Genomic DNA, 26,236 nt, shown 5'->3' with positions numbered 1-26,236 from the left:
CAATGAACATTTAAGAGTTGTTAGAAAAATGTAAATATAACATATTGAAGTGCAATTTGTGTTTATTTTGTTTTTCAGGGTGCTTTGAGTGTTGCATCAAGTGTCTGGGCGGTATTCCCTATGCGTCTCTGATCGCCACCATCCTACTGTACGCTGGCGTGGCACTGTTCTGTGGCTGTGGCCATGAAGCTCTCTCTGGAACGGTCACAATCCTACAGAATAACTTTGAGGTGGTAAGAGGTGCTGGGGACACCATAGACGTTTTCACTATGTAAGTAATCCTACTCGTTATCCATTCTGGTTCACGGGCCTTGGTGCGGTCTGGAGCTCAGGATCGCAGACCTGTCAGTCGTAGCTCAGTTAGTAGCACTCTCGCCTCTGAGTCAAGAAGATCATGGATTCAAGTACCACTTGAGCTCATAGTGCAGTGCTGAGGGAGTGCTGCAGTGCCGGAGGTATCCTCTTTTGGATGAGATGTTAAACCGAGGCCCACGTCTGCCCTCTCAGGTGGACGTAAAAGATGGCACTATTTTGAAGAAGAGCAGGAGCGTTCTACCTGCTGTTCTGGTAGTTATCCCTCAACCAACGTCACTGAAACAGATTATCTGATCATTACAACAGTGATTACACTTCAGAAGTGCTGAATTGGCTATACAGTGCTTTGCGACGTCCTGTGATGATGAAAGGCGCTATTTAAATGCAAGTCTTTTTTTTCTTGCAGACAGGTTTCTTCTTTTGTTAATTTTTTCATTTTTGCCCAAACTTCAAGCAGTCTATTTTTCAAAAAGTTATATAATGTTGTCTCAAGGTTCGTATATGCGTTGAATCATTTTGTTTATTTCAGGTGCCCAGTTTAGGGGAAGATAATACCACAAGCCACAATGTTGGGTCTCCAAGCTGAAGCGTCATCAAAGCATGACAGAGTAGTTGGTCCCAGGTTTGATTTACAAGTTTAAATTATCTCTGCTAAGACAGTAATAGGACACTATGATTGTGCTGTATGCTCGTAATCCACAAGATGGGAAACCAGTCAGGATTCCTGCCTCTGACCACTGTCCATGATCCCTATTGGATAGTGTGGACTTTGTGTGAGAAACAAAGAAACATAGAAAATAGGTGCAGGAGTAGGCCATTCGGCCCTTCGAGCCTGCATTACCATTCAATATGATCATGGCTGATCCCCTTCAGTACCCCATTCCTGCTTTCTCCCCATGCCCCTTGATCCCCTTGATGATAGGAATTGGGGTCATGAGTTGGTTCAGTGAGGGGATTAGCTCACTGATAATCACCATTTAGGAACCCCATGTGAAGAATAGTCCGCACATGAGGTACCAGCAGGCACCTGGTGCCTGTGGAATTGTCTCCTCATCAGTCGTACGTGCCTTCAGGATAAAAAATTCGGCCTAAAAATAGACTGAATGTGAACCAAAGTCTTCTCCAAGGACAGCATATACATCAGCCAGGGCCAGAAATAATAAATTGACCTGCATCTCCTCATCGCTGAACAAAAGACCATTGTATAATGGTGCCTGTGAAGAGGTCTTCAAATTAGATCACCTAGTTGAAGAATCAAGCATGATACACAAAAAAAACCATACAAAAAAAAAAGTAATTGTTTTTTTAAAGCTGATGGTTTATGTAGTTTCTCTATTGGTAAGGGAATCAGAATAAGAGCTCAAATGACCTCTCTGCCTTTGAACAGAATTGCTCTTTGGTGGTGGGAAAATATTACTTTCCACACCTTTAAAAGTAAAATGAGTGCAGGAGTTGGAGAGATTTCGCCCGTGCGGAGCAAATTGCTTTGAAAGGTGATACTATCGTCCTCCATGTGCTGTATTGATGTATGATCCACTAGGAACAGGACGAGGCCATTTATCCCCTTGAGCCTGTTCCGCCATTCAATGGTGTTATGTATGCAATAAAGGTTCAAACTGAGTACTGTTTAACTAAGCAAGGTACAATTTTGGCTCTGCTTTATTTAGGCCCAAAGTGCCTGACTCTCAAAATAGCTGGCCTTTTATACCTGAGAAGGCTACAACAATGACGCCATCTGGTGGCTACTAACAGAATGTACATACATGACAAATGGGATCATAGCTGATCTGTATTTTAACTCCATCTACCCGCCTTGGTTCTGTAGCCCTTATTACTACCCTCGCCTAACAAAAATCTATCAATCTCAATTAACCCAGCCTCAACGGCTTTTTTTTTGTGTGGGGTGGGAGGGGGGGGGGGGGATTTAAGATTTGCACTACCCTTTGTGTGAAGAAATGCTTCCTGACATCACCCCTAGGTTTAAGTCAAGCCCCCTTGTTCTGGATTCCTTCGCCAGAGACAATAGTTTCTCTCTATCTACGCTATCAACTCCTTTAATCATCTTAAACATCTCAAGTAGATCACCCCTTAATCTTCTATACTCATGGGAATACAAGCCTAGTCTATGCAACCTGTCCTCAGCGTTTAACCTTTTAACTTCGGTATCGTTCTGGTAAATCTGTGCTGCACCCACTTCAAGGCCAATATATCCTTCCTGAGATGCGGTGCTCAGAACTGATCGCAGTACTCTACATAGGGACTAACTAGATCTTTATATAACTGTAACATGGTAGCAAATCTTATCTGTGTATACCCCGTATAGCATAATTGAAAACTCCAAACTTATTGTGTATCAACTACTTTGCAGAAGTTCTTAACTTAACTCAATTAAGATAATTCACTGAGAGAGCTTTTGGATGTTATTTCCAGCTGTCGATGGGAATTCATACAATCAATTGTTGCCTTTAAAATGAGTTGGCAGAAGCGCTATCAAAGCATTGAAAGGAACACTATTGTTTGGCTCATGACACTTTATGCCCACTGATTGTACAATGATATGATCTTGATGTTTGCAATTCACTGTCACAAAGTACTGAACATTTCTGAGTACACTTTTAAGCTGTTTAACTAAGGAATTTGCTGGGTTCCCAGTTACATAGGTTATAGTGCAGAGTAGGAATACAAAAACTCTATGCTGCTTGCTGCCAAATTTATTTCTGTTTGAAATTCAGTTAAGCAGCAGTTGTGCATTCAAGACCCCATGCCATAACTTGTGCAATGTTCCTTTAAATTTTTTGTGGGGGGGTTGTTCGGCCCCTTTAAGTCAGGAGTGTGATGGAATACTCTCCACTTGCCTGGATGAGTGCAGCTCCAGCAACACTCAAGAGGCTCAACACCATCCAGGACAGTGCGGCCCATTTGATTGGCACCAAATTCACCACCTTCAACATTCACCGGTGCACCATGGTTGCAGTATGTGCCATCTACAAGATGCACTGCAGCAATTTGCCAAGGCTTCTTCGGCAGCGCCTCCCAAACCCGCGACCTCTACCACTTAGAAGGACAAGGGCAGCAGGCGCATGGGAACACCATCACCTACAGGTTTCCCTCCAAGTCACACATTCGGCCCATTCAAAATGCTGCAAATGCGCTGTTTTTCCTATTTAAAAGCTAGTGAGCCAGCTGCGCGGGAGCTGCGGAGAGCTGTGCAGTCGCGCAGCCTCACGGGAACATTGGACTTGAGCCCATAATCTAAGCTGATACTTCAGTGCAGCACTGAAGGAGTCCTGCAGTATTGGAGGTGATGTCCTCTGGGGGGGAGATGTTAAACCAAGAGCCTTTCTGGTGGTTCAAGTCACAATGGAATTAATTGAAGAAGAGCAGGGCTAGGTCACTTGGAAATTTCAAAACTGAGATTAATAGATATTTGTTAAGCAAGGGTTTTTTTATTAATCCGTTCATGGGATGTGGGCGTTGCTGGCAAATCCAGCATTTATTGCCTATCACTTATTGCCCTTGAGAAGGTGGTGGTGAGCCACCTTCTTGAACTGCTGCAGTCCGTGTGGTGAAGGTACTCTCACAGTGCTGTTAGGGAGGGGGTTCCAGGATTTTGACCCAGCAATGATGAAGGAATGACGATATATTTCCAAGTCAGGATGGTGTGTGACTTGGAGGGGAACATTGAGGTGATGGTGTTCCCATGCGCCTGCTGCCCTTGTCCTTCTAGGTGGTAGAGGTCATGGATTTGGGAGGTGCTGTCGAAGAAGCCTTGGCGACTTGTTGCAGTGCATTTTGTAACTGGTACGTACTACAGCTATGTTACATCAGTGATGGAGGGAATGAATGTTTCAGGTAGTGGATGGGATGCCAATCAAGTGGGTTGCTTTGTTCTGGATGGTGTCGAGCTTCTTGAGTGTTGTTGGAGCTGCACTCATCCAGGCAAGTGGAGCTTATTCCATCACACTCCTGACTTGTGCCTTGTAGATGGTGGAAAGGTTTTGGGGAGTGAGGAGGTGAGACACTCGCCACAGAATACCCAGCCTCTGACCTGCTCTTGTTGCCACAGTATTATGTGGCTGGTCCAGGTAAGTTTCTGGTTAATGGTGCCTTCCAGGATGTTGATGGTGGGGGATTCAGTGATGGCAATGCCGTTGAATGTCAAGGGACGGTGGTTAGACTCTCGCTTGTTGGATATAGTCATTACCTGGCAGTTGCCACTTATCAGCCCTAGCCTGAATGTCATCCAGGTCTTGATGCATGTAGGCATGAAATGCTTCGTTATTTGCGAATGGCACTGAACACAGTGCAGTCATTAGTGAACATCCCCACTTCTGACCTTATGATGGAGGGATTAAGGGCTATGGAACCAAGGTGGCTAAATGGAATTAAGTTACCGATCAGCTATGATCTAAATGAATGGCGGAACAGGTTTGAAGGGCTGAATGGCTTCCTCCTGTTCCTATGTTTATAGAAGGTGAAGTAAAAGGTGGTGTACATTCTTATGCATTAAATATCGAGGCTGGAATTGTAAATCGCCCCGTTTGGGACGATAACCTTCATGAGGCGGGAGTTCCTGCACCCGGAGAGGAAGTCCCGCCCCGCGACCTAAATTCCGCTTACCGACCCCGAGTGGAGCATAATGTAGGGTGTTGCTCTCGGGGGTGGGGTCTAGGACGCTAACCTACGTGTCCTCTCCACGTAGCGCTGACGCGATCACACGCCTCTCCCCTTCGATAAATGGGAGGGCACACTGCGAGCTCTGCAGTGGTTCTGAAGGCCTCTGCTGCATCACCGGGGATGCAGGGTGACGTGGCCGCAGCCCGGCACAGAAGCAGAGTGCCAGGGCTGCACCATCGCGGCACGGACCCTGCAAAAATTATCAAGGAAGGCCAGAACGGGTAAGTTGGCCAAAAATTCAAAATGCCATCGTGCACCTCCCCATTAAGTTTCATCCCATGAGTGGAGAGGGGCTGGCACTGACATTGCCCACGGTGGCCACGTGGGCCGTTGCCCAATTTCCATCCCGGGGTGAAAACGGGGTGCTGCGCACGGCAGGCGCAGTGACCTGGGGGACAACACCAGTTTTTGCCTCCGCTAACTCTCGCGCAATTTTGCGGGAGCTGGTAGCGCCCCCCTCACCCCCCAGGCGAGAAATGGTTTGTGCCCCGTTCGCGCCCCCAGAGGCGCTAATGGCAGTAGCAAACCATGCGAATATCTCCCCCATAATCCTGTAAAAAGAATACTTCAGCTTGAATTACTTTAAGGTTAATTATATGGTTAAACTCTTTTCCATGTGTCTAAAACAAATGCTGTGAAGGAACTAGTCAAATTTGCAAAGCTGTCTTGGATGTTGAAACAAGCAACAATACACGAGCAACATTTCTGACTGTCCGATGCAAGTGTTGTTTCCCTTCAGTTTCTTTTGCTGATGTATTTTAGTGAGATGGCAGTTAATTTTTATGGGCGACTGTACACTTTGATGTGCTTCTTGACTGACTCAGGATCTTAACTGGGTGTGTAACAACACGTGAGCTTGAATGGGCCTGGCGTTTCAATGGGGTACAAGATTATTTATTCATTCTCAGGATGTGGGCGTCGCTGGCAAGGCCGGCATTTATTGCCCATCCCTAATTGACCTTGAGAAGGTGGTGCTGAGCTGCCTTAAAACATAGAAACAAAGAAAATAGGTGCAGGAGTTGGCCATTCAGCCCTTCTAGCCTGCACCGCCATTCAATGAGTTCATGGCTGAACATGCAACTTCAGTACCGCCTTCCTGCTTTCTCGCCATACCTCTTGATCCCCTTAGTAGTAAGGACTTCATCTAACTCCCTTTTGAATATATTTAGTGAATTGGCCTCAACAGCTCTCTGTGGTAGAGAATTCCACAGGTTCACCACTCTCTGGGTAAAGAAGTTTCTCCTCATCTCGGTCCTAAATGGTTTACCCCTTATCCTTAGACTGTGACCCCTGGTTCTGGACTTCCCCAACATTGGGAACATTCTTCCTGCATCTAACCTGTCTAAACCCGTCAGAATTTTAAATGTTTCTATGAGGTCCCCTCACATTCTTCTGAACTCCAGTGACTACAAGCCCAGTTGATCAAGTCTTTCTTGATAGGTCAGTCCCACCATCCCGGGAATCAGTCTGGTGAACCTTCGCTGTACTCGCTCAATAGCAAGAATGTCCTTCCTCAAGTTAGGCGACCAAAACTGTACACAATAGTCCAGGTGTGGCCTCACCAAGGCCCAGTACAACTGTAGCAACACCTCCCTGCCCCTGTACTCAAATCCCCTCGCTATGAAGGCCAACATTCCATTTGCTTTCTTAACCGCCTGCTGTACCTGCATGCCAATCTTCAATGACTGATGTACCATGACACCCAGGTCTCGTTGCACCTCCCCTTTTCCTAATCTGTCACCATTCAGATAATAGTCTGTCTCTCTGTTTTTACCACCAAAGTGGATAACCTCACATTTATCCACATTATACTTCATCTGCCATGCATTTGCCCACTCACCTAACCTATCCAAGTCACTCTGCAGCCTCATAGCATCCTCCTCGCAGCTCACACTTATTGTCATCCGCAAATTTGGAGATACTACATTTAATCCCCTCGTCTAAATCATTAATGTACAATGTAAACAGCTGGGGCCCCAGCACAGAACCTTGCGGTACCACACTAGTCACTGCCTGCCATTCTGAAAAGTACCCATTTACTCCTACTCTTTGCTTCCTGTCTGACAACCAGTTCTCAATCCACGTCAGCACACTACCCCCAATCGCATGTGCTTTAACTTTGCACACTAATCTCTTGTGTGGGACTTTGTCGAAAGCCTTCTGAAAGTCCAAATATACCACATCAACTGGTTCCCCCTTGTCCACTCTACTGGAAACATCCTCAAAAAATTCCAGAAGATTTGTCAAGCATGATTTCCCTTTCACAAATCCATGCTGACTTGGACCTATCATGTCACCTCTTTCCAAATGCGCTGCTATGATATCCTTAATAATTGATTCCATCATTTTACCCACTACTGAGTTCAGGCTGACCGATCTATAATTCCCTGTTTTCTCTCTCCCTCCTTTTTCAAAAAGTGGGGTTACATTGGCTACCCTCCACTCGATAGGAACTGATCCAGAGTCAATGGAATGTTGGAAAATGACTGTCAATGCATCTGCTATTTCCAAGGCCACCTCCTTAAGTACTCTGGGATGCAGTCCATCAGGCCCTGGGGATTTATCTGCCTTCAATCCCATCAATTTCCCCAACACAATTTCCTGACGAATAAAGATTTCCCTCAGTTCCTCCTCCTTACTAGACCCTCTGACCCCTTTTATATCCGGAAGGTTGTTTATATCCTTCTTAGTGAATACCGAACCAAAGTACTTGTTCAATTGGTCTGCCATTTCTTTGTTCCCCATTATGACTTCCCCTGATTCTGACTGCAGGGGACCTACGTTTGTCTTTACTAACCTTTTTCTCTTTACATATCTATAGAAACTTTTGCAATCCGTCTTAATGTTCCCTGCAAGCTTCTTCTCGTACTCCATTTTCCCCTGCCGTAATCAAACCCTTTGTCCTCCTCTGCTGAGTTCTAAATTTCTCCCAATCCCCGGGTTCGCTGCTATTTCTGGCCCATTTGTATGCCACTTCCTTGGCTTTAATACTATCCCTGATTTCCCTTGATAGCCACGGTTGAGCCACCTTCCCTTTTTTATTTTTACGCCAGACAGGAATGTACAATTGTTGTAGTTCATCCATGCGGTCTCTAAATGTCTTCCATTGCCCACCCACAGTCAACCCCTTCAGTATCATTCGCCAATCTATCCTAGCCAATTCACGCCTCATACCTTCAAAGTTACCCTTCTTAAGTTCTGGACCATGGTCTCTGAATTAACTGTTTCATTCTCCATCAGAATGCAGAATTCCACTATATTATGATCACTTTTCCCCAAGGGGCCTCGCACAACGAGATTGCTAATTAATCCTCTCTCATTACACAACACCCAGTCTAAGATGGCCTCCTCCCTAGTTGGTTCCTTGACATATTGCTCTCGAAAACCATCCCTTATGCACTCCAGGAAATCCTCCTCCACCGTATTGCTTCCAGTTTGGTTAGCCCAATCTATGTGCATATTAAAGTCCATTATAACTGCTACACCCTTATTGCATGCACCCCTAATTTCCTGTTTGATGCCCTCCCCAACATTACTGCTACTGTTTGGAGGTCTGTACACAACTCCCACTCACGTTTTTTGCCCTTTGGTGTTCTGCAGTTCTACCCATATAGATTCCACATCATCCAAGCTAATGTCCATTCTAACTATTGCATTAATCGCTTCTTTAACCAGCAATGCTACCCCACCTCCTTTTCCTTTTATTCTATCCTTCCTGAACGTTGAATACCCCTGGATGTTGAGTCCCCAGCCCTGATCATCCTGAGCCACGTCTCCATAATCCCAATCACATCATATTTGTTAACATCTATTTGCACAGTTAATTCATCCACCTTATTGCGGATACTCCTTGCACTAAGACACAAAGCCTTCAGGCTTGTTTTTTTAACACCCTTTGTCCTTTTAGAATTTTGCTGTACAGTGGCCCTTTTTGTTCTTCTTCTTCGGTTTCTCTGCCCTCCATTTTTCCTCATCTCCTTTCTGTCTTTTGCTTCTGTCTCCTTTTTGTTTCCCTCTGTCTCCCTGCATTGGTTCCCATCCCCCTGCCATATTAGTTTAACTCCTCCCCAACAGCACTAGCAAACACTCCCCCTAGGACATTGGTTCCGGTCCTGCCCAGATGCAGACCGTCCAGTTTGTACTGGTCCCACCTACCCCAGAACCAGTTCCAATGCCCCAGGAATTTGAATCCCTCCCTGCTGCACCACTGCTCAAGCCACGTATTCATCTGCACTATTCTGTGATTCCTACTCTGACTAGCACATGGCACTGATAGCAATCCCGAGATTACTACTTTTGAGGTCCTACTTTTTAATTTAGCTCCTAGCTCCTTAAATTCGTTTCGTAGGACCTCATCCCTTTTTTTACCTATGTCGTTGGTACCAATGTGCACCACGACAACTGGCTGTTCTTCCTCCCTTTTTAGAATGTCCTGAACCCGCTCCGAGACATCCTTGACCCTTGCACCAGAGAGGCAACATACCATCCTGGAGTCTTGGTTGCGGCCGCAGAAACGCCCATCTATTTCCCTCACAATTGAATCCCCTATCACTATAACTCTCCCACTCTTTTTCTTGCCCTCCTGTGCAACAGAGCCAGCCACGGTGCCATGAACTTGGCTGCTGCTGCCCTCCCCTGATAAGTCATCCCCCTCAACAGCACTCAAAGCAGTGTATCTGTTTTGCAGGAGGATGACCACAGGAGACCCCTGCACAACCTTCCTTGCACTACTCTTCCTGCTGGTCTTCCATTCCCTAGCTGGCTGTGGCTCCTTCTCCTGCGGTAAGACCAACTCGCTACATGTGTTACTCACGTCGTTCTCAGCATCGTGGATGCTCCAGAGTGAATTCACCCTCAGCTCCAATTCTGCAACGCGGTCAGTCAGGAGCTGGAGGCAGATACACTTCCCGCACACGTAGTCGTCAGGGACACCGGAAGTGTCCCTGAGTTCCCACATGGTACAGGAGGAGCATAACACCCGACCGAGCTCTCCTGCCATGACTTAACCCTTAGAGACACTTAAATTAGCAACAACAATTTTAAAAGTTACTGACTGATATAAAAAAGAAAGAAAAAGAAAAGCTACTCACCAATCACCAGCCAATCACTTACCCCCTTGGCTGTGACGTCATCTTTCTGTTTCTTTCTACTTCTTTTTGCCCTCTACCTGTAGCTGCACAAGTAACCCTTTTGTAGGCCTCTCACCGACCCCGGACTCACGTCTCTCCACGCACATCCCGACGCCTCTCGTGGCCTTTTGTCGGCCTCTCGCTGACCCCGGTCTCACGTCTCTCCACGCACATCCCGACGCCTCTCGCGACCTTTTATAGGCCTCTCGCCGACCCCGGACTCACGTCTCTCAACGCACCTCCCGAAGCCTTCTTGAACCACTGCAGTCCATGTGGTGAAGGTTCTCCCACAGTGCTGTTCGATTGTAATTTTGTGATTTTTGTGTTTCCCATGATGGGAATCCATAGCAGGAATTTGTAGTTCACGTGACTTTGCATCCATTGTATGCAACTGGATCCCGGCCATTTCCTTTAGGTACATAGCAACATAAGAATCTAGGAACAGGAGTAGGCCATTTAACCTCTCAATCCTGTTCCACCATTCATGGATGATCTGTGACCTAACTACATATTGCCCCATATCCCTTAATACCTTTGGGTAATAAAAATCTATCAATCTTCGATTTAAAATTAACAATTGATCTAGCATCAATTGCCATTTGTGGAAGAGAGTTCCAAACTTCTCCCACCCTTTGTGTGTCGAAGTGTTTCCTAATTTCACTCCTGGAATGTCAGGCTCTAAGTTTTAGACTTTGTCCCCCTAGGCCTAGACTCCCCAACAAGCGGCAATACTTTCTCTCTATCTACCCTATATTCTCTTCAATATCTCGAAAATTTTGATCAAATCACCCCTTAACCCTCTAAATTCTAGGGAATGTAACCCCAGTTTGTGTATTCTCTCCTCGTAACTTAACCCTTGAAATCCAGGTATCATTCTGGTAAACCTACGCTGCACTCCCTCCAAGGCCAATATATTCTTCCTAAGGAGTGGTGCCCAGAACTGTTCACAGTGCTCCAGCTGTGATTTAAACAGGGCTTTGTATAGCTGTGTTAAACAGGGCTTTGTTAAACAAATTAAAAGTATAAGCTGAAATGTGAAATAATTTTTTCTATGTGTATAAGAGAAAGAGATGCGGAGGGCAGATAGCGGGTCACAATCATTTGATGTAGGCCCAATTAAGTTATTTGAAGACCTGTAAAAAGAAAGAAAGACTTGTATTTATATAGCGCCTTTCATGGCCACTGAACGTCTCAAAGCGTTGAGCTAGTGCTGAGGCAGCGGTGTAATCGTGCGCCTTCTGGTACTGTGTTTGCTGGATGTGAAGAACTACTCAGTGGCTTTTGACAATCTGCTCCCGATGGAAATTGTGGACCGTTTGCTCCTCCCCCACCCGCCCAATTAACTTTCCCAAATCAGTGTCAGAAAATAGATCCCAAGCAAAGGTCTGCTTCAACAGGGTCCCGCGTGCATACACCTTTTAAATACATGTTGCTTCCAGTCCCCTGTAGGAACTTGAGCTGTGGGACCTACAGAATAATTCTCCATCCCAAACTGAAGGAAATTTATCCTTGGCCCAAAGTGCTTGCTTCCGATCTTCTGCACTAATTGAAATGAAATTCTGGCTGAGGCAAAAATTCTTCCAAAGGCAGAGGGGTAAAGTGGGGCCTAAACTGTTTGATACGCTTAAATTGATTGTTCCTTAAACGCTAAGGTAAGAAAATTTGAACCAGGTATGAGAACGGCGACTGACAGAACATGTCCCTGATGGTGGTACTGTCCCGATGTGTGTGTATTGCTCATTCATGGTAACGTTCATCATCTGATGCTTGTAAATTTGACCCTGTAGGATTGACATCTTCAAGTATGTAATCTATGGTGTGGCAGCTGCCTTCTTTGTCTATGGCATTCTACTGATGGTGGAAGGATTTTTCACAACTGGCGCCATTAAGGATCTTTATGGAGACTTCAAAATCACCACCTGCGGCCGATGCGTTAGCGGCTGGGTATGTAATATCATGTCATTGTTTGCTGTTTCGCTGCAAGTCCGAGTTTTGGTCTATATTGAATGTGATTGCATGCTATTCGAACATAAATCACATCCTACTGCTTTTTAGGGCTTCAGATAAGATTCTTCCCCTGGCAGTGTTGGCTAATTTAATTTTAATCTGTCACCAGTATTTTTAATTCATTCTGGAGATGTGGGCACCATTGGATTTATTGCCCATCCCTAATTGCCCTTGAGTAAAATGGTGGTGAGCTTCCTTCTTGAATCGCTGCAGTCCGCGCGGTGAAGATACTCCCACAGTGCTGTTAGGGAGCGAGTGCCTGGATTTTGACTCAGCAATGATGAAGAAACGGCGATATATTTTCAAGCCAGCATGGTGTGGGACATGAAGGGGAACATGGAGATGGTGGAGTTCACCTGCACCTGCTGTCCTTGCCCTTCTAGTTGATAGAGGTCACGGGTTTGGGAGGTGCTGTCGAAGAAGCCTTGGCAAGTTGCTGCAGTGCAATTTGTAGATAGTACACACCGCAGCCACAGTGCGCTGGTAGTGGAAGGAGTGATGCTTGCTTTTTTATTCCAGATTTATTTATTAACTGAATTTAAATTCCCCAGTTGCCATGGTGAGATTAACAACTCATGTCTCCAGATCATTAGTAGAGATTTCTGGGTTATTAATCCAGTAATATAACCACTATGCTACTATTCCTTGTCAGACCCCACCTCAAGTACTGTGTCCCGGTTTGGTTACTGAGGCATAAATACTTGAGTTGCATCAGAGAAGAGTCACAAGGTTGACCACATTTTTGGCAAACAGATGGAATTGGGTGCAATGCTGATTTTACATCCTGACCGATTCTGCTCTCCATTTGAAGTAAGTATAAAATCGGTGTTCCACCCGATCTCATCGGTTTTCCGATGGGAGGGTTAAGTTAAAATAACCCCCGGACCTTCAGTGGACTGGAAGTATCAGAAAAGACTGGAAAAAATGCCTCTATCAGCCCCAAAAAGTTACAACTGAGAGGTGATCTTGTAGAGATTTGGAGAAAGTATGGAAAAGTTCGATCTGGAAAATGAGTTGAAGCTGAATTGTGACATTAGGGCAAAAGGACGCAAAGTTCAAACTAGTTCGTGGCAAATTTAGCATCGAAGTCAGGAAGTTATTCTTCAGACAAACTGATTGGCACATGGAAAGGACATCTGGGTGGAGTGGTGTAAGTGACATTCATGGAATAATTTAGGAAATAGCTGGAACCTGCAACAGGGAGTGGGGTAACTGTGTAATCTTTCTGGTTGGGCGAAATAACACAGGCACAATGGTCTTCTTCATCTCGAGCACGATCCAGCATAAGGAGCTCGGATAAGTCATGGGGAGTCAGAAACCTGAGCATGGATTTTCCTCTTCCGTTAATGTGTGTTACTACTGGTGTGCTGCTCATTCAGTTCATATCAGTGGAGACCTGTTTGCTGTGAGCAGGGACTCAAATTGTGCTGCCTTGTAACAAATTAAACAAAACAAAATAATAGAGGAGTCGCAGGAGGAAAGACCACTCGCTGCAGTCTGGCTGCTCTATAGATTATTGCCTTGAGGCATAATATGTGGACAGGCATTGTTGTGACGATGTGGTGAAAATCCACAACCAGGTGGTGGCAGATTGTCCACTGTCCTGCCAGCAGCAATGCTATTGTCACCCCCCAAAGGGAAAAACCGTTGCTGTCCTTCAGCCCCAGGTACGATGGGCCGAATGTCCTACTTCTATGCGGTATCATTCTATTGTCCAAACCCTCTTTCTCTTTAAACTCCACATTACTGCTACACTCACCTTTGGCAAGATGCAGAATCGATCAGCTAGCCAGTTGAAGTGTTGCATTTAAACAGCGGCTTTTTTCAATCACTAACTAATCAGTACACGCTATAGTTTGTTGTTTATACACATGAAACCGTGTAAGCACTTCTTCGACAAAAGCACCTTGCTGTTTATAAATGCAAAGGCAAGGTTGCCAAGCAGACAGTTCAAGCCACAAATGTTGCAGAGGGATGTATCAATGCAAACTTGTCATGATGGTGCTACGTTGTGGAGTAGTGTGGTTTGCCAGTTTGAGTACCTGATGCATGCATGTGTACTGAATTCCTGCTTGTGGCAAAATAACCATGCTTTATGTTCTGACAATTACAGTGATGTTGGTGGACCCAAATTGAGACAGTCAGTCATTTATTTGCAATTTGTTGTCATCTACAATGGAAGTAACTGAACTGGTGCAGCAAAAGGGCAGACTTTGCTGTTTACTCTCTCTCATCCCCATGCTCAAATCCCTCCATGGCCTCGCCTCCTCCCTATCTCTGTAACCTCCTCCAGCCCTACAACCCAGAGATCTCTGCTCTCCTCCAATTCTGGCCTCTTGTGCATCCCCGATTTTCCTCGCTCCACCATTGGTGGCCGTGCCTTCAGCTGCCCAGGCCCGAAAGTCTGGAATTCCCTCTCTAAATCTTTCCGCCTCACTACCTCGCTCTCTTCACCTTTGAGACACTTCTTAAAACCTATGACCAAGCCCTGTCCTAATATCTCCTTTTGTGGCTCAGTGACGTATTTTTTCTGATTACGCTCCTGTGAAGTGCCTTAGGACATTTTACTACATTAAAGACGCTAGCTTAATGCAAGTTGTTGTTGTTTTTGTCATTACGTCGTGCAGTTTTACTTGGAGCTGGTGAACTTGGTCAGGGCCGTTGTCCTGCCTGACATGGCCTGCTTGTCCAGCTCCAGGTCTACAGCATTCTGGATTCCCCAAGAGCAGGAGAAAGCCTGCACTTTGTTGCTGCTCCAAGAGGATTATAGAATCATACAGCACAGAAGGAGGCCATTCGGCCCATCGTGTCTGTGTCGGCTCTTTGAAAGAGCAATCCAATTAGTCCCATTCTCCTGCTCTTTTCCCATAGCCCCTGCATATTTTTTTCTTGTCAAGCATATCTCCAATTCCCTTTTGAAAGTTGCTGTTGAATCTGCTTCCACCACCTTTTCAGGCCGTGCACTCCAGATCACAGCAGCTCGCGGCATGAAAAAGATTCTCATCTCTCCTTTGATTCTTTTGCCATTTATTTTAAATTTGTGTCATCGGGTTACCGACGCTCCTGCCAGTGGAAACACCTTCATCCTATCTATTCTATAAAAAAACCCTCATAACTTTGAACACTTCTGTCAAATCTTCTCTTAACCTTCGCTGTTCTAAGGAGAACAACTTCTCCTTAAGCTTCTCTAGTCTCTCCACATTTACCACAGTTTAGGGACTCTGGCGATTGAAGCCTGCACATTGGTTCAGTCTACGTTAGCACTCTGACCTGGCGTTACACATTTTGGGCTCTCTCGTTTAGATATTGGCCGACAAATTCGGCTTGCTCTCAGATGCGTGCAAAGTCGGCGCAGCGATGACTCCTCGGTAGGTCCGCGGCGGTCTGAGGCCCGAGGAAACCTTCTGCCTTAGGCCTCACTTAAATGACCCAGATGAGATGTGGACACCAAACAGTACAGTTCACTGGTTCCCAAGGGTGGGAAATCAGCCGGGTCTTGCCCATGAACGATGATGGGCAGGAAAACGCCTTCTAGTCTGTCCAACCTGCCCCACACTATATAGGCTCCCCAACTAAACTGAAACCATGTGAACTCCTTGGAGGGGCGAAAAAACAGAAAAACCCAGGGCAACTTCTCCCGTAGAAGCGGCTGGTTGGTCAGGTTCTCGAGCAGAGGCAATCCCCGGGGGAGCCTCGAATTTGCCAGCAGTGAGGCGGAGTTTTTTTTCCATGTAGGCCCAGGGTGCGTGCTCCTGTTTTGCCGAGGCCCACAAAAAATTAAAACTGAAAATGTCATGGGCTTATTTTTTCGGAGCGGCCTTCAGCGATCCCTTTAAGGATCCCTTTAAGGATTGTTGGTTAGATCATTCAATGCCTGGTACAACTAGGCAGAATGTGCACGGTGCAAAGTTCAGCCTATTTGTGCCTGAATTTCACATTCGGGGTCCTACAACCAGCAATTTATATATTTAAGGAGCTGAAGACCTATTTCAAGTGGGTGCCCTTGATGAATAAAAGTTGGCACAAATATGGCGTCCGGTGCAGTTTAGGTGCGGCGGATTACGATGCAAATTTTGGTGGCTAACACTGATTTTAAGCTGCTAAAATGGTTGGCCGTAAGTTGGATCTTTCTCAGGTACAGCAACGCTGGTCACTCCCATATGCGGTCCCTGAGTCCTGCATTCAGGAGTATGCCTGCAATGCCCAATATGTAATTATATGCTACCAAAACCCAGTGGCATAACAAAGATAACCCCTTCCTATCAGATGATAAAGAGCTGGTTTTCCACAGACTCAAAAACAAATCATTTACCATTACTGAGCAGAGAAAGCTCAGGCCTCAGTACTCCTGGAGCAGGCGTCATGTGCCTCTGTCAGCTACATAAAATAATAGGTGGAAGTGAGAAGGGCCAAGAAATTATGCAGCGTTTGTTCTATTTTGCCTTTTTTATGGGGCAGTAAAAACTAAAATGACGCTGTGAAGACCCGAATAAGATTTATTTTCCCCATAGAACAAATGTTCTGAACTTATTCGACAAAACGTAACAAAAGACAATATCAATCCCTTCTTCAACAGAGTCATTTTTAGTCTTCCCAAAACATCAGATGAAATCATTCTTCTGCAGTTTTGTTCACCGTACAGCTACAGTGCATGTTGAAATGACACTAAGTAAATTGGTGTGCATGGCAACAACTGCGTGCAGTTTAGTGTTGCAGATGCTCAACGGTGTAAGCACGTCAGGAAAATGAACAAACTCCATGACTCATCGTGTTGAAGAATTAGAATAAGAGTTGGGTTTTTTGTCTTGATCTATTCTTGGATTCTGGGAAGAAGTTTAAAATAATGGACCTCGCTAAGACTCTTTCATTTGCAATAGTACATCTCCACGTTTAACCCAACAACTGAAGTGTTCTTGTACACAGACAAAACTTACAAAGTTGACCAGTGGGTCCATTTCTTTTAACAAGAGAGGTATAGATGAACAAAGCCATTCCAATCATCCTAGCTAATCTATTCCGATAAAAAGCTTGCGTGCCTCCGTCACATTCTCCAAGTGTATCTTGAATGCATCTATGGTGTTCACCTCAACTATCATACCTCGAAAACTATTTCAAATGTGTTTGCATGAAGGTCTTCCAGCTAAGATTTGTTCTAAATTGTTATTCATCAATTTGAACCGACACCTCTGAGCACAATTTGAATTGGGTACCATATTTGTCTTATTTTTTCTCCTTACTATCTAGTATACTTTTATAAATATTTTTTTAATTACTTTTCACTTTTCAAGATTAAAGTGTCCCAATTTCTCCGGGTCTTTCCTCTTAACTCAATCCTTTGAAGCTACGGACCAACTTTGTTGCTTTACCACTGTGGCTTTATGACTTTGTGACTTGGTGACCAGAATTGAACACATTACTCAAGTTGTTGTGTGACCAGTTTCAGAGAGACATCTTCTGACTTATGCTCAACTGGTCTAGCAATATAATTAAGCATTCTATGCGCTTTTTATTTTATTGCTGTTCCACAATAATTTGACATGTCTATCATCGTCCAGATCCCTACTTACGATGGCCAACTTTCCTTCCAATATATATTACCTTGCACTTGTCCCGATTGAGTTTCATCTACCATTGATTTACCCATTGGTAAATGTAACAAACTGCTTTCTTCAGCCCTTGGCTATTTCTTCCGAGCCTGATTTTTCAGCTTGACACTGATTTAAAATACAGTGCTACCTGATCAAATCTGACATGGCAACACTTTCCTCAGTTTAAAAGACACATCATTTCAGACGTCCTATCATTGCTGGGTAACACCTGTGAGAGAAACTGTAGATCCCACATTGGTCTTATCAGTCACCTTAGAATTCATTTAATCTGGAAGCAAGTCATCCTCGACTCCAGGGATCTGCCGAAGAAGAAGAAGTGCACATATTGTTCGCATTGGAACAGAGGAGGTTGTGAGGAGACCTCATTGAGGTGCACAAAATATTGAGGGGCCTGAACATAGTCGATAGTAAGGCTCTATTTCCATTGGTGGTGGGGTCTATTATGAGGGCGCATGGTTTTAAGGTGGTTGGTGGAAGGTTTAGAGGGGATTTGAGGGTGGGGGGGGCTTCTTTACGCAGAGGGTTGTGGGGATCTGGAACTCGCTGCCTGGAAGAGTGGTGGATGCAGAAACCCTCACCACTTTTAAGAGCTGGTTGGATGGACACTTAAAGTGCAGTAACCTGCAGGGTTACAAACCTAGAGCTGGTAATTGGGATTAGATTCGATGACATTTTGTTGGACGGTGCAGATATAATGGTAAGTACTGCAGGGAATAGAATACGGCCAGTGTGATCTCCTGGACTAGTTTCGATCACCTGGATGGTGTCGGAGAGGGATTTTCCCAGATGTTTTTCTCCCTAAATTGGCCTGGGTTTTTTATCTGGCTTTTGCTTCTCCAGGAGATCACATGGCTCCTGTTCAGGTGGAGTGTATAATGTTTCATTATAAGGGGTGTTTTAGTTGTGTGGGACGGATTGGTTGGGCTGGGTGCTCTTTGCCTTTCCGTCATTGTTCATAGGTTTATATGTAACCTTCAGGGCTGCTGACCAAGGGCCGTGTGGCTCTGTGTCGGCCGGCGAAGACACGATGGGCCGAAATGGCCTCCTTCTGCGCTGTAAATTTCTATGTTTCTATGTTTCTATTGGAGGGTTAGGCCAGGCCATTTCATGTGATGCACAAAAGTTCATCATTTCCTTAGGTTCGTCCTCTCCACATGTACATGCTTGCTCATAGATGTTTAACGGGAATTCCTTCATTTCTGCAAAGGGCACTGACAACTGAACGATAGACCCAACAGACCCAGCATCCAGTGCTAAGCTCTAATAATAGCTTTCTTTCTTCACTCTCGGCGTAGTTGAACACGTCTCCTAATCTGTACACACAGACTGAACTGAAAAGGGACACTTTTTAGCTGATTATAATTGTTGAAACTGTTAAAAGGATTTCATATGCACTGAGAAAAAGCAGTTCATTGTGCGCTGATAGACACATTGCATAGAATTACATAAAATTTAAAGCACAGAAGCAGGCCATTTGGCCCAACTGGTCTGTGCCGGTGTTTATGCTCCACACGAGCCTCCTCCCACCCTACTTCATCTCACCCTATCATCATAACTTTCTAGATTCCTGACTGTAACTTCCCCTGCCTGGTGGAAACTGGATGGGGTGGCAGTTAAAATGAGGCCAATCACTTACCCGCTCTGATCTCACTGCCTTTTCGCCGTGTCCCAATTTTAACCCCACCCCACCCCCTCCCCATAAAATCAGGGTTGTTGTTGCCTCCAACTGGTCAGTGGCAAGTAAATGTTGTTTGACAGGTTTGTGTTAGCCCACACCACAAACCCTAATCGAAATCCCCTCTTTCCTAAACCCCTACAAAGGTAGTCCTTTAGGGGGTTGTTCCTGATACGCAGATAATAACAAATGAAGATGATAAATAGATTAGTTCGCTTTGTTCATCAAATGAAGTTACTCTCCACAGATCATATTTCCTCTCTTTTCCTCACGGGCATGGTCTAGTGAAAATTGGATTTCTGTGATTGGATTTTATTCATTGTGCTGTAACTGTTTAATATTGTGTCAAAATTGAGAAAGGGTATCTGAATCTTAAGGGTTATGACATTTAAAATATTATTTTGAACAGTGAGATTTCCAATTTCTCCTTTTTTGCTACAGAAATTAATAAAAATCTCTCCCTTGTTGTGAGTCTATGCACAGCATTTCAAATGAGATTGTGACCTGCCACTGTGACATTGCCCAATATGACCATGTGATGCTGACCATTAGGAAACTAGTGACACATGAATTGTAATTTGTTTGCATGTACTACAAGGTATCTCGCATTGGACCGAATTGCACTTGAACTGGAAAACAAGGAAATGTAACGAACGGAACTGCTGTCAGCACCCAAATAATAGTGTATGGGATTGCTGACCGCAGCTAAAAGTATTGAAATGCCTTTGAATGTACTGTACAGATTTTTTTATGAATAAAGTATATTTTGAAATTAAAAAAAAATTAGGAAACTAGCAACAGCAGTTTCTAAGGAACATAAGAACATAAGAATTAGGAGCAGGAGTAGACCATACAATAAGGTCATGGCTGATCTTCGACCTCAACTCCACATTCCCTCCCGATCCCCATATCCCTTGATTCCCCTAGAGTCCAAAAGTCTATCTATCTCCCTCAGCTTTGAATATACTCAACAAATCTGATGATCCTTTGATTAGTTGGTCCTCCCTGACACATTCTGCACCTGTCTGATGGCACGGTTAATACAGGGAACTTGTCACGTAGAAATCATGGTGTCAAATCAATGATTGCCTCAGTACAGCACTAGTCAATTCCCATTTAAGGTCTGTCCCATGTGCAGGGAGAACAAAGTCACGGTATGGGATTAAAATCTCAGAAAGTCAAATGATGATGGTATTTTTCCCAATGCGCTCTCAAAGTAACAGCAGGAAAATAGGAAAAGGGTCGACTTCTCCAGTTAAACAGCTGGCACCAGCATTGGCACATAGAAACTACAGCACAGAAACAGGCCTGTCAGCCCAACTGGTCTCTAATCCACACAAGCTTCTTCCCACTGTAATTACCTTTTCCTACCCCGTCCCCAAATCTCCATATTTCTTTCCTCGTCATGTGTGAACATAAGAACATAAGAAATAGGAGCAGGAGTAGGCCATTTGGCTCCTCGAGCCTGCTCTGCCATTCAATAAGATCATGGCTGATCTGATCAAGGACTCAACTCCACTTTACTGTCCACTCCCCATAACCCTTTATTCCCTTATTGCTCAAAAATCTGTCTTTCTCCGCCTTCAATGACCCAGCCTCCACAGCTCTCTGGGGCAGAGAATTCCATAGAGTTACAACCCTCTGAGAGAAGAAATTTCTCCTCATCTCAATTTTAAATGGGCATCCTCTTATTCTGAAACTATGCCTCTTAGTTTTAGTTTCACCTATGAGTCGAAATATCCTCTCTGCATCCACCTTGTTGAGCCCCCTCATTATCTTATGAGTTTCAATAAGATCACCTCTCATTCTTCTGAACTCCAATGAGTATAAGCTCAACCTACTCAACCTACCCTCATAAGGCAACCCCCTTATCTCTGGAATCAACCTAGTGAATCTTCTCTGAACAGCCTCCAATGCAAGTATATCCTTCCTTAAATACGGAGACCAATCCTGCCTTAAATGCATCTCTGCTTCAACCATGTGTAAAGAAATTCCTCATAAATTCTTTATTTGATCTGTTAGTGGCTATATTATATTTATGTCCCCTATTTTGGATTCACTCACAAGTGAAAATATAAGAGACTGCTAATAAAAATGAGAGTGCGTGGAACTGGAGGCAACCTATTGACAGGAGTGGGGAATTGGTTAGGAAGTAGGTGACAGAGAGTAGGGATAATGGAATGTGACTTGTGATGTCCCTCAGGGATCTGTACCGGGGCTTCAGCTATTCACCATATTTATAAATGACTTGGATGAAGGAATAGGGAGTTGTATATCCAGGTTTGATGACACCAGGTTAGGTGGCACAGTAAATAGTGTAGATGGGAGCAGAATGTTGCAAAGGGAGATTGAGAAATTGAGCGAGCAAAACTGTGGCTGATGGGGTTCAATGTGGGGAAGTGTGAGGTCATAAAAAAGATAGATCAGGATATTTTCTAAATGATGAGAAGCTAGGAACTGTGGAGGAGCAGAGAGATTTACGGGTACAAATACTAAAAGTTAGTGGTCAAATAAAAAAATAATTTGAAAGGCTGAGGGAGCCGACATGGGCTCGACAGGTTGAATGGTCTCTTTCTGTGCTGTAACCATTCTATATGATTCTATGATAATGAAATGTTGACCTTTGTCGCAAGGGGGCTGCACTAGAGAGGGGTGGAAGTTATCGTACAGTTGTATAAAGCTCTGGTTAGACTCCATTTAGAGTATCGTGTTTAGGCAGTGCACCTCAGGATATATTGGCCAGAATGATACAAGGGCTAAAAGGGTTACCTTATGAGATAAAAGCAAAATACTGAGATTGGAAATCTGAACTAAAAAGAGAAAATGCTGGAAATACTCAGCAGGTCAGGCAGCACCTGTGGAGAGAGAAACAGAGTTAACGTTTCAGGTTGATGACCTTTCATCAGAACTCGAAAAGGTAAGAGATGTAACAGGTTTTAAGCGAGTACAGAGGCAGGAAAAGGGGCGAGGGAGGAAAGAACAAAAGGAAAGGTCTGTGATAGGGTGGAAGGCAGGAGAGATTAAATGACAAAAAGGATGATGGTGCAAGACAAAAGGAGATGGTAATGGGACAAGTAAAAGGTGGGGCTCGAGGAGCTGGAAATGGCAATAGCAAAATATTACTATCAGATGATGTCCGGAAAAATGGGTGCAGTGTTTATGTTCTGAAATTGTTGAACTCAATATTGAGTACGGAAGGCTGTAAAGTGTCTTAAATTATGAGCACCGGTTGCATAGACTAGACGGTTGCTTGTTTCTCCTTGAGTATAGAAGATTAAGGGGAAAACTAATTGAGGTGATTAAGAGAATGAAAGGAGTTGATAGGGTAGATAGAGAGAAACTACTGCCTCTGGCGGGAGAATATAGATCAAGAGGACAGACCCTTTTAATTAGAGCCAGACCATTCAGAGCTGATGTCAGTCAGGATACACTTCTTTACACAAAGGGTAATGGCTATCTGGAATTCTCTCCCCCAAAACATCGGTGAGGCTGGGGGTCAATTGCAAATGTAAAAACTGAGATTGATAGTTTTTTGGTAGGCGAGGGTATTAAGCGATACGGAAACAAGGCGGGTAGATGGAGTCAAGATACAGATCAGCCACAATTGAATGGTGGAACAGGCTCGAGGGGCTGAATGGCTTATTCCTGTTCCTATGTTCCTAAACAGTTTCTCCACACCCCCCTCCTGTCGAACCCCTTTATAATTTTAAAGGTCTCTATCAGTTATTTTCTTAGTCTACTCTTTTCCGCAGAAAAGGGCCCCAGCCTGTTCAACCTTTCCTGGCTAGTTACATCCTCTCAATTCCGGTAACATCCTTGTAAATCTTTCACGCACTTTCTTCAATATCATTTCTACAAAATAGAGGCCAGAACTGCCGGCATTTCTGATTCAGTCGAGTATATTCTCACCTTGGCGTCATGGGATGGTAACCTGGTGGAGCACATCGACTTCCTGTTGTAGAACCTGTCTGGATTTCAATGCCTTGATATCAATGAAATGAAAATAGGGCGGTGGGTTAAATAACGATGGGACGATCTGTTCTGCCAGATTATCCTCCTGAGCAGTGATGAAAATATGTCTCACATGATGCATGATTTATTTATGTTAAAAATGAAAGAATAAGATAGCCACTGATAGAGCAGAAATCTGCTTCTTCTTCATCAGTCGAGAGCTGGATTTTCATACAACTGTTTTTATGATGATTCTGCATCTTTGACTTTTGAAACTAATGTTCACAATAAACCTCTTGTCAGATGATTTATGCGCTGTCTGTTACACGCAATGTCAGAGACCGGAGAGGTTAGAATTATCAGGAACGACTGAACAGGCTGGGGCTCTTCCCTCTAGAAAACTAACTTGGCAAGGGGATGGGAACCTGAGAATAGATTCAGTCGGGAGAAGCATAGCTGGAATTAGAAAGCAAAAAAGTAGAAAGTGAATTTGGAAGACAGAGGAAACAAGGGCTAGAAAATAGTCAACAAGGAAGTTTGGCAATGCTAAATGCAAAGAGTGTATAGAGTAAAGCAGATGAGCTGAGAGCACAGATAGACACTTGGGAGTATGATATTATAGCTATTACTGAGACATGGCTGAAAGAAGGGCAGGTATGGCAGCTCAACATTCCTGGTTACAGGGTTTTCAGACAGGATAGAGAGGGGTTAAAAAAATAAGGGGAGGGGGGGTGGGTCACAGCATTGATTAAAGAAACAATTATAGATGTGAGGAGGGATGATATGTTGGAAGGATCACCAAATAAGGCCTTTTGATTCGAATTGAAGAACAAAAAAGGGGCGATTACACTGCTGGGATTGTACTAGAGACCCCCCAAACAGTCAGAGGGAGATAAAAGAACAAATATGTAGTCAAGTTTCTGAGAAGTGCAAAAACTATGGAGCAGTAATAGTAGGGGATATCAACTACCCTAATATTAACTGGGGTAAAATTAGTGTGAAAGGTATAGAGGGTGTGGAATTCCTAAAATGCATTCAGGAGAACTTTTTTAGCCAATATATAGCAAGCCCAACAAGGGAAAAGATGGTTCTGGATTTAGTTTTAGGGAATGAAGCTGGGCAAGTGGAAGGGCTATCAGTGGGAGAGCATTTTGGTGTTCGTGATCATAATTCAGTTAGATTTAGGGTAATTATGGAAAAGAACAAAGATAGACCAAGAATAAAAGTTCTCAATTGGAGAAAAGCCAATTTTGATAAGCTGAGAGTTGATTTAGACTGGAAAAAGCTACTCGAAGGTAAATCGGTGCCAGAGCAGTGGGAGGCATTCAAGGAGGAGATCCGGAGGGTTCAGAGCAAGTATGTTCCCTTCGGAAAAAAAGGTGAGGCCAACAATTCTAGAGCCCCCTGGATGTCATGACAAATACCAAGGACTAAATACTGCAGAAATTCTAGAGGAGTATAGAAAGTGCAGGGGTGAAATTAAAAAGGAAATTAGGAAAGCAAAGAGAGAGCATGAAAACATTTTGGCAAGTAAAATCAAGGAAACTGCAAAGATGTTTTATAAATATATTAAGAGCAAAAGGATAACTAAAGAAAGAGTAGGGCCTATTAGAGACCATAAAGTTTATCTGTGTGGAGGCAGAAGATGTGGATATGGTTCTTAATGAATACTTTGTGTCTGTTTTCACAAAAGAGAGGGGCAATCAAGGATGAGGAGTGTGAAATATTAGATAAAATAAGCATAGTGAGGGAGGAAGTATTAAGGGGTTTAACAGCTTTGAAAGTGGATAAATCCCCAGGCCCGGACGAAATGTATCGCAGGCTGTTAAGAGAAGCAAAAGAGGAAATGGCAGAGGCTCTGACCATCATTTTCTAATCCTCCCTGTCTATAGGTGTGGTGCCAGAGGACTGGAGGACTGCAAACGTGGCAACTTTATTTAAAAAAGGAGAAAGGAATAGGCTGAGTAATTGCAGGCCAGTCAGCCTAATCTCAGTGGGAAAATTATTGGAAAAAATTCTGAGGGACAGGATAAATCTTCATTTAGAAAGACACAGATTAATCAAGGTCAATCGGCATGGATTTGTCAAGGGAAGGTCATGTCTGACAAACTCGATTGAATTTTTTGAGGAGGTAACACGGAGGGTCAATGAGGGTAGTGCATTTGACGTAGTGTATAGGGATATTAGCAAGACTTTTGATAAGGTCCCACATGACAGACTGGTCATGAAAGGGATTAAGGCAAAGTGGCAAGATGGATCCAAAATTGGCTCAGAGGCAGGAAACAAAGGATAATGGTTGATTTGTGACTGGAAGGATGTTTCCAGTAGTGTTCTGCAGGGCTCAGTACTAGGTCCCTTGCTTTTTATGGTTGATAATGAAGAAGAAAACTGTAGTCTGCAAGAAGATATCAATGAACTGGTCAGGTTGGCAGAACAGTGGATAGTGGAATTCTATCTGGAGAAGTGTGAGGTAATGCATTTGGGGAGGGCTAACAAGGCAACAGAATACACATTAAATGGTAGGACACTGAGAACAAAGGGACCTTGGAGTGCATGTTCACAGATTCCTGAAGGTAGCAGTCTAGGTAGATAATGTGGTTAAGAAGGCATACTGAATGCTTGCCTTTCTTGGCCGAGGCATAGAATAAAAGAGCAGTGGGGTTATGCTTGTGCTGTATAAAACACTAGTTAGGCCACAGCTGGAGTACTGCGTGCAGTTCTGGTCACCAGATTACAGGAAAGACGTGATTTCACTGGAGAGGGTACAGAGGAAATTTACAAGGATGTTGCTAGGAATTAAGAATATTAGCTATGAGGAAAGATTGGATAGGCTGTACCTGTTTTTCTTGGAACAGAGGAGGCTGAGGTGAGAC

General features: G+C 44.2%; 1 protein-coding gene across 1 annotated transcript in view; it reads left to right on the top strand.

The window, feature by feature from the left end:
- Nucleotides 1-208: 208 nt before the first annotated feature.
- Nucleotides 209-26,236, top strand: part of gpm6ab (glycoprotein M6Ab) — a 66,858-nt gene continuing 40,830 nt past the window's right edge. Inside the window, exons 1-2 of the mRNA XM_070896715.1 lie at nucleotides 209-271; nucleotides 11,909-12,065. Of these exons, the coding sequence (XP_070752816.1) occupies nucleotides 270-271; nucleotides 11,909-12,065 (159 nt within the window). The 5' untranslated portion in view covers nucleotides 209-269. The remainder of the gene's footprint in view (nucleotides 272-11,908; nucleotides 12,066-26,236) is intronic.

This window comes from Pristiophorus japonicus, chromosome 1, assembly GCF_044704955.1.
Source record: "Pristiophorus japonicus isolate sPriJap1 chromosome 1, sPriJap1.hap1, whole genome shotgun sequence".
NCBI lineage: Eukaryota > Metazoa > Chordata > Chondrichthyes > Pristiophoridae > Pristiophorus > Pristiophorus japonicus.
This window is presented reverse-complemented; position numbering and strand designations above follow the sequence as displayed.